General features: G+C 44.4%; 1 protein-coding gene across 1 annotated transcript; it reads left to right on the top strand.

The window, feature by feature from the left end:
• Window positions 1–5,003: 5,003 nt before the first annotated feature.
• gdf5 (growth differentiation factor 5) lies at window positions 5,004–12,376 on the top strand. Its single transcript, XM_044017069.1, has 2 exons — window positions 5,004–6,280; window positions 10,753–12,376. Exons 1-2 carry the CDS (start codon window positions 5,461–5,463, stop codon window positions 11,715–11,717), a joined length of 1,785 nt encoding a protein of 594 aa, XP_043873004.1. The 5' UTR covers window positions 5,004–5,460; the 3' UTR covers window positions 11,718–12,376.
• Window positions 12,377–12,653: the final 277 nt, after the last annotated feature.

Here is a 12,653-nt window from a genome sequence, read left to right on the forward strand (position 1 = left end):
CAGGTTTATATTAACCCGGGTTTATATTAACATTAACCCAGGTTTATTTTAATCCAGGTTTATATTAACCCGGGTTTATATTAACATTAACCCAGGTTTATTTTAATCCAGGTTTACATTAACCCGGGTTTATATTAACATTAACCCAGGTTTATATTAATCCGGGTTTAAATGAACCCTGGTTTATGTTAGCCATGGCTTATATTAACTCTGGTTTATGTTAGCCCTGGCTTATATTAACCCTGGTTTATGTTAGCCCTGGCTTATATTAACCCTGGCTTTATGTTAGCCCTGGCTTATATTAACTCTGGTTTATATTATCCCTGGCCTGAATTAGTCCTGGCTCACAATAATCCTGTCTTATGTAAACCCTGGGTTATGTTAGCTCTAGTTTACATTTACCTTGGCTTATGTTAGCCATGCCTCACATTAAGCTTAGTTTACAATAACTCTGGCTCACATTCCACTCACTCTCCCACACCAAAGTCCAGAGAAAAAATCAGTGATTTTAGCTGACAGGGACACAGGAGCTGCTGGTCCTCTGCTGCCTCGTGTGGTCACTTTGTGTCACTCAGGTCAATCTGAACAAAGGATTTCAAATAGTGATAAAATCAGACATTAGAACTTAGTGATGGAGGCAGCAGTGGATCAACATGTGTGTGTGTGTGTGATGAAAGTGAGTGGTTTACAAAAGTCTGTCTCACAGTGAGATAAAGACGTGTTCATACATGTTATTTTATGTTAAAAGTACTAGGGTTTATTTATAATATGTTACACACACACACACACACACAGAGACATGCTAACATTCATGTTTGATCAGAGCGAAGGTTTAAACGTGCGCAGGATTACATTTACACAAACACGCAGGTCTAACTCAGAGCAGCTGAAGTGAAGCAACCACGTCCTAAAGGGACATTTCACCAAAACAAGCTGTAAATGACTTGTAAACAATCAGCTGCACATTTTTTCCTCTGCTTTCCAAAAATCTTTCCTGGGACGGAAACAAGAGAGAAAAACAAATGAAATGTTTTTATTTTGGAAAAAGAAAAAAATAGAGAGATTTAAATGTGGACCTGATTTTACAATGATAAAAAAAATGCTAATACTCGTCCTCCTGGAAACATTGACTGTGACTGACTCAGTGAACTTCCATGTCATGGTGGGTGGCACTCGAGTCGGAATGAAAAAACGTGGAAAACACTTACGACATGAGAATGTCGCGACATTCACATGTCCATTCTGGACAAAACCACAAAAACGAGATTTTTAAAACTCACTTAACTTTTATATGGCAGATAAACAGAGGTGGAAAGTAATGAATGACATTTACTTGTGTAACTGTAAGTGAGTATTTGTACTTTTTAAAGTCATTTAAAATTGTAATTTTACTTTTAGTTTCTTTGGAAGTCACTGAACTTTACTAGTAATAATAATAATAATAAGAATAAGAATAAAATAAAATTCATGCACCAGAAACTTTGCCCGTGAATGACAAGGACAGACAGGTGAATGATGAGGACAGGTGTATGATGAGGGGTGCAGGTGTGATGAGGAACAGGCGGAAATGAGAACAGGTGTATGATGAGGACGATTGAGTGAATGATGAGGGCTTGGTGGCGATGAGGACGGGTGAGCGATGAGGACAGGTGTATGATGAGGACGGGTGAAAGATGATGAGGACAGGTCAGCTGTGAGGACAGGTGAGTGAATAGTGAGGACAGGTGAATGATGAGACCGGTGATGAATGATGAGGACAGGTGATTGAGGACAGGTGGTGAGGACAGAGGGACGGGTGTGATGAAGGGACGGGTGAATGATGAGGACGGGTGAGTGAATGATGAGGACAGGTGAATGATGAGGACAGGTGAATGATGGAGACCGAGATGCGATGAGGACAGGTGAATGATGAGGACAGGTGAATGATGAGGACAGGTGGTGGTGAGGTGGGTGTATGATGAACGGGTGTAGTGAGAACAGGTAAATGATGAGACAGGTGAATGATGAGGACAGGGGAGCGGTGAGACAGGTGAATATTGAGGACAGGTGTGCGATGAGACGGGTATGATGAGGAGACAGGTGAGTGAACAGTGAGACAAAGAGAGCGATGAGGATAAGGTGAATGATGAGGACAGGGGTAGAGACAGGTGTATGATGAGGACGGGTGAATGATGAGGGACAGGGGGCGATGAGGACAGGTGTATGATGAGGACAGGTGAATGATGAGGACAGGGGAACGATGAGGACAGGTGTATGATGAGGACAGGGGAAGGTGAAAAGTTTTTGTTTGATATCGCAAGTTTAAATCGTTGACGTTACCTTGCAAAAGTCTTATATTTTAGGGTTAGTCCATTCAGTCTAATTTCAGCTTGGACCAAAAATACAAGATGTGTTTGTTTGTGGTAACATGTATCTGTGAAGGCAGGTCATGTGACCGAGGCACAGTGAGTGTGTGTGGGTCTTTATAAGCAGGTATGGAGACTCCTCCCACAGCAGCTTCAGCTATATGAAGTGCTGAACTCAACAGACTGCGAGGAACAACAACGACGGTGACGACAGAGAAAGAGAAGAAGGAGCCGTTTGAAGGAAATGTGGTTTTTCTCGCGTGACGCGCAGCGACCTTCTGATTTTACACAGAGCGCTCGGAAAAGTCTCCCTCTTGGAACTATAAGTAGATTATAAGTAGATTTTCGAACTAAGAAAGTGTATATAAGTGTATATATAAGTATATAAAGTGGCTGGATTTTGCTGTGTAGTGATATAATAACAGTGTGTGAACGCTGATATTTAGACAGACAGGGGTGAGTGTCGCTGCGAGACAGCGTCTGCCATGAGGTTAGACCAATAAAATAAAGAGTCCATCCGTCCCCCCCGGAGACGCGTCCTGCTGTCACAGAGACTCTGTGTTTATAAAAGCTCAGAATATTCATGTTTGTGTGTCGGTGTTCTGCAGGTGTGTGAGCGCGTACACAACTGTTTCTGAGTTTCCGATATTTGGCGGCGGGCAGAGTTCTTCCACAGCGCTCGTGGGTGATTTATTAGTGTGGTCACTTTTCAGACGGTGTCATTTGTCTGACTGGTTGTGTGTTTGTGTGTCTGTGTGTCGTCATGATGCTGTGTTTCCATTGAAAAGGCCGTCATTTCTGCCTTTGAGTGGAAAAAAGTCAAAGTCTGGTTTCAGGGGCTGCTTTGAGCTCAGTGCTAACACGCTAATACACAGTACAAATACTGTGTTACTGTACTCAAGTACAACATTTACGTATCTGTATTTTACTTTGTTTTATGTTATTATTATTATTATTATTGTTGTTATATATTATGTGCTTTAACTCCATGACACTTCCTCTAACTCTCTCTGTTCCTCGTTAAAAAAAACAGAAGAAGAGTTGCTATTATGGTCTGTATTTATTGAGAGCTTTTCTAGTGTTGATGATGAGCTGCTTTACAACACAGTTTTCACCCATTCACACATCTTGAAACAAGTGATTGAGTGAATTAATGAGTGAGTGGGTGGGTGAATGAGTGAGTGAGTGAGTAGGTAAATGAGTTAGAGAGGGTGAATAAGTGAATGCGTGAGTGAGTAGGTAAATGAGTGAGTGGGTGAATAAGTGAGTTAGTGAATGTGAGTGACTGAGTGAGTGAGTGAACAAGTGAGTTAGTGAATGTGAGTGACTGAGTGAGTGAGTGAGTGAACAAGTGAGTGAGTTGGGTTAATGAGTGAGTGAGTGAATAAGAGAATGAATGAGTGAGTGAGTGAATGAGAGAATGAATGAGTGAGTGAGTGAATGAGTGAGTGAGTGAGTGAATGTGAGTGAGTTAGTGAATGTGGTGAGTGAGTGAATAAGGGAATGAATGAGTGAGTGAGTGAGTGAATGGATGAGTGAGAGAGTGAGTGAATGTGAGTGAGTGAGTGAAAGAAAAACAGGGATCAGGAGGGAAAAGCAGCTCCTGTTACCGAGCGCTAATTATTCCTTGCGCTCGGTGGAAGGTAAATTTACGACGCCACGCCGGCGCTCCCTCCTCGTGGTGTCGTAAATTAAACTGGCTAAGAGTTTTAGAATCAAGTCCAAGGAACCCCCGTCCTCCAGCAGAGAGAAGTGGAGAATGTAAAAGTGGATGTTCACGACCTGTGACCCCGCCTCTCTGCGTAAACACTCCTCTGTTCCTGATGAATGTGTGAAAAAATGACAGAATATTTAATCATTTTCAACATGTGTCAAAACTAAAGCCACAGCATTCCCAGTGTAGTGACTGTGAGGCGGAGCCTGTGTGTTAGACCCCGCCCTTACACCTGCCTGACCAATCAGTACTAGGTCTCCTTTTATGAAAACCCTGTGTGTTTGTGTGTACTTGTATGAGTATCTTTGTGAGGACCAAAAAATGTACATACCAACGGAAGTGAGGACATTTGGTCTGGTCCTCTGTTGATGGGTTAAGACCTGGTTTTAGGTGTCGATTTTGCATGATGTCCACGGGTGTCCTCACTGAGTCTTTCCTCAGTCGTCCTGAATGTCCTCACTCTGTCTCTGTGCCTGTGTTCTTGTATAAGCAAGTGACGCTAACGCTTGTGCGCCGCGTCTCCAGTTCTGGTGGATGAGTGCTGCAGCGCCACGTACAGGCCTGACGTAGGTACTACAGCGTTTACAGGGGTAGACATTCTGTGTGTGTGTGTGTGTGTGACTTTTGTTTAAAAACGACTCACTTCAAATGACAAATTGCAAAGTTTCTCTCTCTCTCCTTTCTGGGGGGTGAGGGTGTATGAGCGCGTGTGTGCGCGCGCGCTCCAACAGCTTGAGTGAGTCACTGGTGGAAAAGTGGGAGGAAGATTTGTGAAGAAATATCGCTGTTAAATGACATCACGGCCTAATTAAAGCAGCGCTCTGGAATTCCACCTCCAATTCCTGCTCAGGTTTGTTGGAGGACTTCTTCAAGCACCTGCAGGCGTGTGTGTGTGTGAAATATTTACACTGGACGGAGTTCAAACTTTGAGAGAGAGAGAGAGAGAGAGAGAGAGAGAGAGAGGAGAGAAAACGGGGCAGCGTCATTGCGCCATTCTTGGAAAAAAAAGAGTGGGATTTAAAGAAGTGTTGCTGGAGGACGTGGACCAGACTGAAGCCGCTTCTCGTGACCTTCTGCTCCGCTGCTCCTCTGGATCTCAGCACTATGCTCCTCACACATGACGGATGGGAGGATAAAAGTTCGCAGGATTTCTTTCTCCAGCTCAGAAAAGCCACTCACGGTCCACAGCTCTGCGTTCTCAGCGTCGCTGTGCGCGCCTTTGGTCCGGTCCGGACTGGAACGGCGCTCTTCGTGGACCCGGTCTCAGGCGGAGCCTCGCGCTCTCAGAGGATGAGAGACTCGGAGCGGAGCGGACTTTCCTGCACCGGACAGCTCCGGTGTTTCTGAACGGACTCACGTTTCCTGCGATGCCGGTGTGTTGGGAGAGTAAAGAGCTTTAGGATGAAAGTTGAGAAGCGTGTCTGTCTCCTGCTGAGCTGTTGGACTCTCATTTACCTGCAGACCGTCCTCGCTTCACTCAGCCGGACCAGAACCACCGAGCTCCAGCACCGGCACCGGTTTGGAGAGGCAGCGCAGAGCGCGACGGGAACCGGCGGCTCCGCACCAGCAGGCGGCACCGGCGGGGCGTGGAGACCGTCAGCGGCGATTCCGCCGAGAATCACGCGTATCCACGCAGGTCCCGCGGTAATCAAAGCCGAGGTTTCTGTGGTTAAAGGCGCAGTGACATCAGCCTCCTCCTCGCCGGTGACCCGCGCGCAGCAGCAGCAGCGCGACAGAGCAGCGGCCAGCGTGGCGCGCAAAGACCCCCTGCGCTCTTGGGACGCTCGCACTAAAGCTCACGCTCCCGCGGCGTTTAGCGCACACGCAGATGGGAAGGGAGTCCGGACTGCGTCTCCTGCAGGTGGAGGCGGTGGGTCAGCGGGGAGAAGCGCGGGGAAAGCTGCTCCCGGTGCAGCCAAAGCGGCGGTGGCAGCGCGCACCGGGACTGCGCAAAGAGCCGCCTTTGCGCAAAAGCAGCAGCAGCAGCAGCAGCAGCAGAAGCAGAAAAACGCGGCTCCGGTGGCGCAGCGGGGAACCAGCCACAAAACCCTGAGAGTGAACGAGCATCACAAGCAGCCGCTGGTGATTCCTCACGACTACATGCTGTCGCTGTACTGGACTCTGACCAGCGGGGAGCACAACAACCGCAGCAGCAGCAGCGCCGCTGCGCACGAGGCGGCGCTGGCCAACACCATCACCAGCTTCGTGGACAAAGGTCAAGGTAAAGACATCAAAGAAAACTTCCCGTGTCAACCACAGGAGAAGCTGGTGTGTGTGTGTGTGTGGGGGGGGGAGGAACCGCGACTGTCCAGGGCCGACCCAAGCCTAAATGGGGCCCTGAGTTGAATTTGATTGGGGGGGTGCACAGTAGCCAGTTGTTTGACTATTATTGATACAAATGTAACTCTATACATTTTAGAGGGGCAGTAAAATCACTGTGTCCTAGGATTTAGGTTTTTAAATGTTAGGGCAGACGTTTAGCTGCAAAATAAACAACAAATAAAACAAATAAAACAATTGAACATAAAACACTGTTTAGACATTTAAATATCTATATATCTATCTATCTATATATATATATATATATATATATATATATTTCTTTATTGTTCACTTATGCAGTCCAGATTACCTGTTGTATAATCTGTGTCAGATGCGGATAAAGAGGTAGAAAATGAACGATTAAATTAATGATTAAATGAATGAATAAATGAATGAATAATGAGAGAAATGAACGTAATATTTTTCATACTCGCGTCACAGCAGACATATATGTTCATTTTCTTTACAAACATGGAAAAAAATAGTGGTTGTAGAGGATGCTAGCATCGTTAGCATCAAGTATTGCTTTAGTCATGACTCAACTCATATCTCTGATAATATATTTTATTATCGATATCGAGCATCCCTAAATGTACATGATACAAATAATAATACCACACGAGTACAAACTGTGTACAAACTAAAGTTTGCTCATTTACATAAGGGTGCAAACCATCAAAATGGACACTGAAATGGCCGACTTCCTGTTGACTTGAGGCCATGGTTCCAATTGACTTTTTTGTTTGTCTGTAAACATTGTCCCACCAAGTTTCAGGAAGGTGGCGCTATAGAGCCCCTGAACACACATTGGTCCCGGAACTCTGCCAAAGTTTCAAGAGTTTTTATGCACGTTAACCCACTCAAATATAACACAAAATAATAATAATCTGAAATCCTCAGATTATTATTATTTTATATTTTTGAGATTAGCCTCGTAACCCGGCTAAGAAACAGTACGACTTCAGTCAAGCTAGTCTTAGTCAGACTAACAAACCTGGATAATGCAATTCATATTCCAGTTAATTCTGTATGTAAACACTTTCCCCCTCGACCTTTGACCCTGAAGTAGAAGGAGACGACATATAAACTTCAGAACTGTTGGTGGAGGCGGAGTCTTTCTTCAGACAACACGACAACATGTCCGTCTCATTTGTCTCACTTTACTTATTTATTTTACTAACTTAACTTTACTTATTTTATACTTACTTTACTGACTTAACTTTACTTACTGACTTACTTAAATTACTTATTTTACTAAATTAACTTTACTTACTTAACTTACTTTACTGACTGACTTACTTAACTTTAATTACTTGCTTTACTTAATGTATTTTACTAACTTTACTTTACTTACTTACATTACTAACTTACTTACCTTACCTTTACTTACTTAGTTTACTTACTTAACTTCACTTACATTACTAACTTACTTACCTTACCTTTACTTACTTAGTTTACTTACTTAACTTCACTTACGTTACTAACTTACTAACTTAACTTGACTTACTTAGTTTACTTACTTAACTTCACTTATGTTACTAACTTAACTTATTAACTTACCTACTTACTTGAAGTAGACAGACTGCAGAACTGTTGGTGGACATCATACGACGTCAGAGACGTGTCCATCTCATTTGTCTCATCATGAACGTGTACAGGTCCATCCAAAAATGTGGACACGTTTGCATTCAGGGCGTGTGTGTGTGTGTGTGTGTGTGTGTGCGTGCGTGGGGGGGGTTAGCATCTGGAAGGGAGCAGCGGAGGTCATGTGCTCATGTGCTCGTACACTGTTCCTCATTGCGCTGGAACTGACTTCAAAGCTGCAGGAAGCTGCTGCAGAGTGAAGCATCGCACATGTCGTGCGTGTGGAGCGCTTCATTTGTTTACATCGTTTTCTTCTGTATTCCCTGCATTTTACCTGCTGACATACATTTTCTTCTTATTGATTATTCTTATCTATATTATTGGGTGTTTTTAAGTATTCTTGTTTGGAAACAACTGTTCCACAAATAGTGCATTTCCGGCACAGCATGGTTCTTTTGCGTTTCTACTCATAGTACCTGGTACCTTTTTTTAGTACCTGCTCTGGTGAGCCAGACTGCCGACCACTGATTGGTCAGAGTGCCGCCACAGGAAGAGACGTCCGACACAAGAATCAAGCCAAACTGTGCTGAACTGTAGATCAGTTAAAAATACTTAACAATCCTAAAAACGTGGGTTAATCTCCAACAACTACCAGGGAAATGTCTAAAATTTCAATATTTAATAGAGGAGTCTAGTGTGTTTAGCAACAGCGACCGGCATCACAGACCCTGCCACTGTATTTCAGTGCAGTGACTTTGTCATGCAGGAAGTATTTTAATGAACTGATTCTAATGATTCAGTTACACTGAAAACAACTGCTTTACAAGTCTCTAGTCACTCGTTTGTGTGTGACGTGCGTAAAACAAAGTCACGGCACTTTCACGCCCAGGTGATGACTCCGCCCACATGGAGTAGTTTTCTACACGACACTCAGTTGTTTTCAGTGTAACTGCATCATTAGAATCAGTTGATTAAAAAGAATCGTGAAGTACTTTCTGCATGAGCGCAGCACAGACTCCGCGTGAAATTCTGTGGGAATGTTGTCATGAATATCATTATTGCGACTGCGCGGATGTAATATTTTAATCTGAAGCTTGTATTCTGTCAATAATTTGTTCTATTTCATTCTATTTCAGTTCCAAACAGGGACTGTCTACAAAGTGCAGCACCTGAAAAAAGTTGTTTAAAAAAAATACTCAATAACTTCATTGTAACACAGTGTAGTGTCGTCAGACTCAACTAAACTTTGCATAAAATTATAATTTTTTTTTTTTTTTGTTGATTTGCAGACAGTTTTATTGTTTGTCCCGCGGGAAGCTCCTCCCCTGTCACGGGTCACTTCCGGGTTACTCAACTTTCATTAGATAGAAAAATCAAAACTGGGCAAAACATTTTTCATTTGAGCACAATATCAGTAAAGAAATCAGTTATTATACTTTTTTTTGTTTGTTTTTTTCATTTATCATTTTATTTTGAAAATCAAATGAAATGTGAAAATCCACTGGAGATTTTTAAACTTGAAGTCGTGTTTGTGTTCTGGGGGCATTTGACTCTACAACACACCTGTGCACACAAATATACTTATGTATTTATGTACGTGGTAGTGCGTGCGTGCGGCGTGCGCGCGTGTGTGTGTGTGTGTGTGTGTGTGTGTGTGTTAGCAGCCATCTGGTCATTCGCTGGCAGCTCAGCTGCTTCTCGGCCTCAGGAGAGTAAATAAACAGTGGTGGTGAGCACAGCGGGGCGGCCCCTCCTGTGTAATGTTATCCTTACAGTGTAAAACTGTTTAAAACAATGTTTAAATGACCAGAGTTTTATGTTTCTCGCTCGGCTAAAGGTTTACATTTCCAGCACTTAATGTGCTTTTAATTTGTCCTTTATTTGTTTAGCGCGTCCTCAGCAAATCGCCGGTGACCTCCTCCGCCTGGTGAAGGTGTAACTGATTACCTGACACATCTCTGCCCCTCCCCCACTCACTCGCTCACATTAACTCACTTCTTTCTTTCTTTCTTTCTTTCGTGTCTCTGTGTGTGTGTGTTTAATGCAAAAGGTCCTGGATAGAAGAAGAATGCATTTAAGTGTTTTTGTTTTTGCCTTCTCATGGGGACCACTAAAGGAATACGTCATTTCGGGGACATTATGATGTTAACAATTTTTGGGCTTTAGCAAATTTTTTTTGGGGGGTGGGGGGGGGGGCCATGTAATTTTATCATTGTGAGGTTCAAACGACAATATTTCACCTCAAATTCTAGGACTTTTGCAGAGTTAAGACCTGATTTTTTGGGATAGGGTAAGGGACCAAGGAGTGTATGTGTGTTCTATCTGCAAAATGATAAAGGTCCTGGATAGAAAAAAACTGCATGTACAGTATGCGTTTTTGTTTTGCGTCCTCATGGGGACCCGCTGTGCTGTGCAAGCTTTAATAGGTTAAAAGAAACCTAAAAAAAAGTATCCCACAGATGTGACAGAATTGTAATTTCTCACATTAACTAAATTTCTGCTCATAAAATGATAATTTTGCAGGAAAATGACTAAAAATGTTCTTGCACTAGCTGGACTAATGATAAAAATGCTAATAATGTTCTAGTAATTAACTCAGAGATGAATTGATTCGAGTTGCGGTCTGCTTTGTTTTTGCCTGTTCATGCGTTTCCATCTGTTCCTCCATAAAGAAACGCGGCCTTTCTTTCACCCTTCGTTTTTTATGCTACATGTGGGATTTTACTTTTCTGTGTGTCCGTTTTTTGTTTTTTTTTAGCTCACATGTTTTTGTCTTATTCTTCTCAGATGAGCGCGGACCCCAGCTGAGGCGGCAGAGGTATCACTTCAACATCAGCTCTCTGGAACGGGACGGGCTCCTGGGGGCCGAGCTGCGCATCCTGAGGAAGCGCATGTCTGACCCCCGCAGAGTGTCACTGGGATCCGTGGGTGCTGAGGGAGAAGTGGGTGGAGGAGGCTCGTCCCCGTCCCTGAAGCTGTTCACTTGTGCTTCAGGCAAACAAAAGGCCGCTCTTCTCCAGACGAAGACCGTTGAGGACGTGGTCAGTGGATTCAGCGGCAGATGGGAAGTGTTTGACATATGGAAAGCACTCAAGGATTTAAAGAACCAGCAGCAGCAGCTGTGCTTTGAGCTGGAGGCACTCGAGCACCGAGGTGGTCGACCCGCGGACCTGAGAACTCTCGGGTTCGCCCGCTTTGGCCGGACCAACAAGGAGAAGGCCTTCCTCTTAGCATTTGGCAAAAGCAAGAAGCGCGATCTTTTTTACAACGAGATCAAAGCACGGTCAGGCCACGACAACAAAACTGTCTACGAATACCTGTTCACCCAGAGACGAATGCGCAGAGCTCCTGCCGTGAGGGGCGCCAAAAAGCCGCCGCTGCAGCAGCCGCCGCCGCCACCGCAGTCTGTCCCCCAACACCAAGCGGTGAAGACAAGGCCGCGCTGCAACCGCAAACACCTCCATGTAAACTTCAAGGAGATGGGCTGGGACGACTGGATCATCGCGCCGCTGGAGTACAACGCATACCACTGCGACGGCGCCTGTGACTTCCCCATCCGCTCGCACCTGGAGCCGACCAACCACGCCATCATTCAGACCCTGATCAACTCCATGGACCCGGAGGCGGCGCCGCCCACCTGTTGCGTCCCCACGCGACTCTCCCCGATCAGTATCCTCTACATCGACTCGTCCAATAACGTCGTCTACAAGCAATACGAGGACATGGTGGTGGAGGCGTGTGGCTGCAGGTAGCGAAGGATAGTGGGAGGAGCTGTGTCTCAATTCAGGGACGTCTCCTTCACAGGATGCAGCCGACGAAGGCAGATGCGCCTTTGTGGACTGCAAAGGATTAGACGGTCTGGCCTACGAAGGATTACAGAGCTGCAGTGGACGTCGTACCATGCACTACCGTGCAACGATGTGTGGCATAACACGTAAACCAAAGAAATCAGGTCTTAAGGCTCCTTGTTTTTGTTTTTTTTACATGTGCTCTATTTGCCCGGTTCGTGTTTTTAAAACTCTGTTCTTTTGTTTTGCCACCAACATTTAACATTTGACTTCAGTGCACAGTGAATACTGAGGACACACGTGGAGGAAACTTTGGAATGGGACAGTCGCAACGCTGTGATGCAGCCTCTAAAGGAGGCGGGGCCTGAATTGAGACACGGCCCAGAGAAAGACGCTTCCCGTCCTACATTAACAGGAACAGTTAAACACAACAAGTGGGCTGATGCTAAAGTACGGTTTCTGGATCACTCATGTTACTAGCATGAGCTAAGAATTAAAACCCCTCAATATTATATAAGACAACAACAGAAGAACCAAAAGTGACCAGAAACCCGTCTCCTATAAAAGTACCTTAAAGCGATACTTTTAGAGTACAAGTATGTGAGCAGAAAATGACATTTACTCAAGTATCAAATGTCATTTTCTGATATAAAAATCTACTTCAATGTATTAAAAAAGTGAGGAGTTAGGATTGAGCCATGGTGGCTCAGTGGTAGGTCAAGTTGTCTTTCAAATGTGGGTTAAATTCCCGGCTCTGCTCGTCTATATGTGTCCTTGAGCAAAGACACTTAACCCCATGTTGCAGCGTGTGAATGGGTAAAAACTGTAGTGTAAAGCAGCTCATCAGCACTAGAAAATCTCTATATAAATACAGACCATTATATCAACTCTTCTTCTGAT

This window comes from Solea senegalensis, unplaced genomic scaffold, assembly GCF_019176455.1.
Source record: "Solea senegalensis isolate Sse05_10M unplaced genomic scaffold, IFAPA_SoseM_1 scf7180000015038, whole genome shotgun sequence".
NCBI lineage: Eukaryota > Metazoa > Chordata > Actinopteri > Pleuronectiformes > Soleidae > Solea > Solea senegalensis.

Bases quoted from the DNA above. Each gene is read 5' to 3' on its own strand.
- gdf5 (XM_044017069.1), top strand. From the start codon at position 5,461: ATGAAAGTTGAGAAGCGTGTCTGTCTCCTGCTGAGCTGTTGGACTCTC. The intron at 6,281-10,752 runs GTAAAGACATCA...TATTCTTCTCAG, and splicing joins CTTCGTGGACAAAGGTCAAG to ATGAGCGCGGACCCCAGCTG.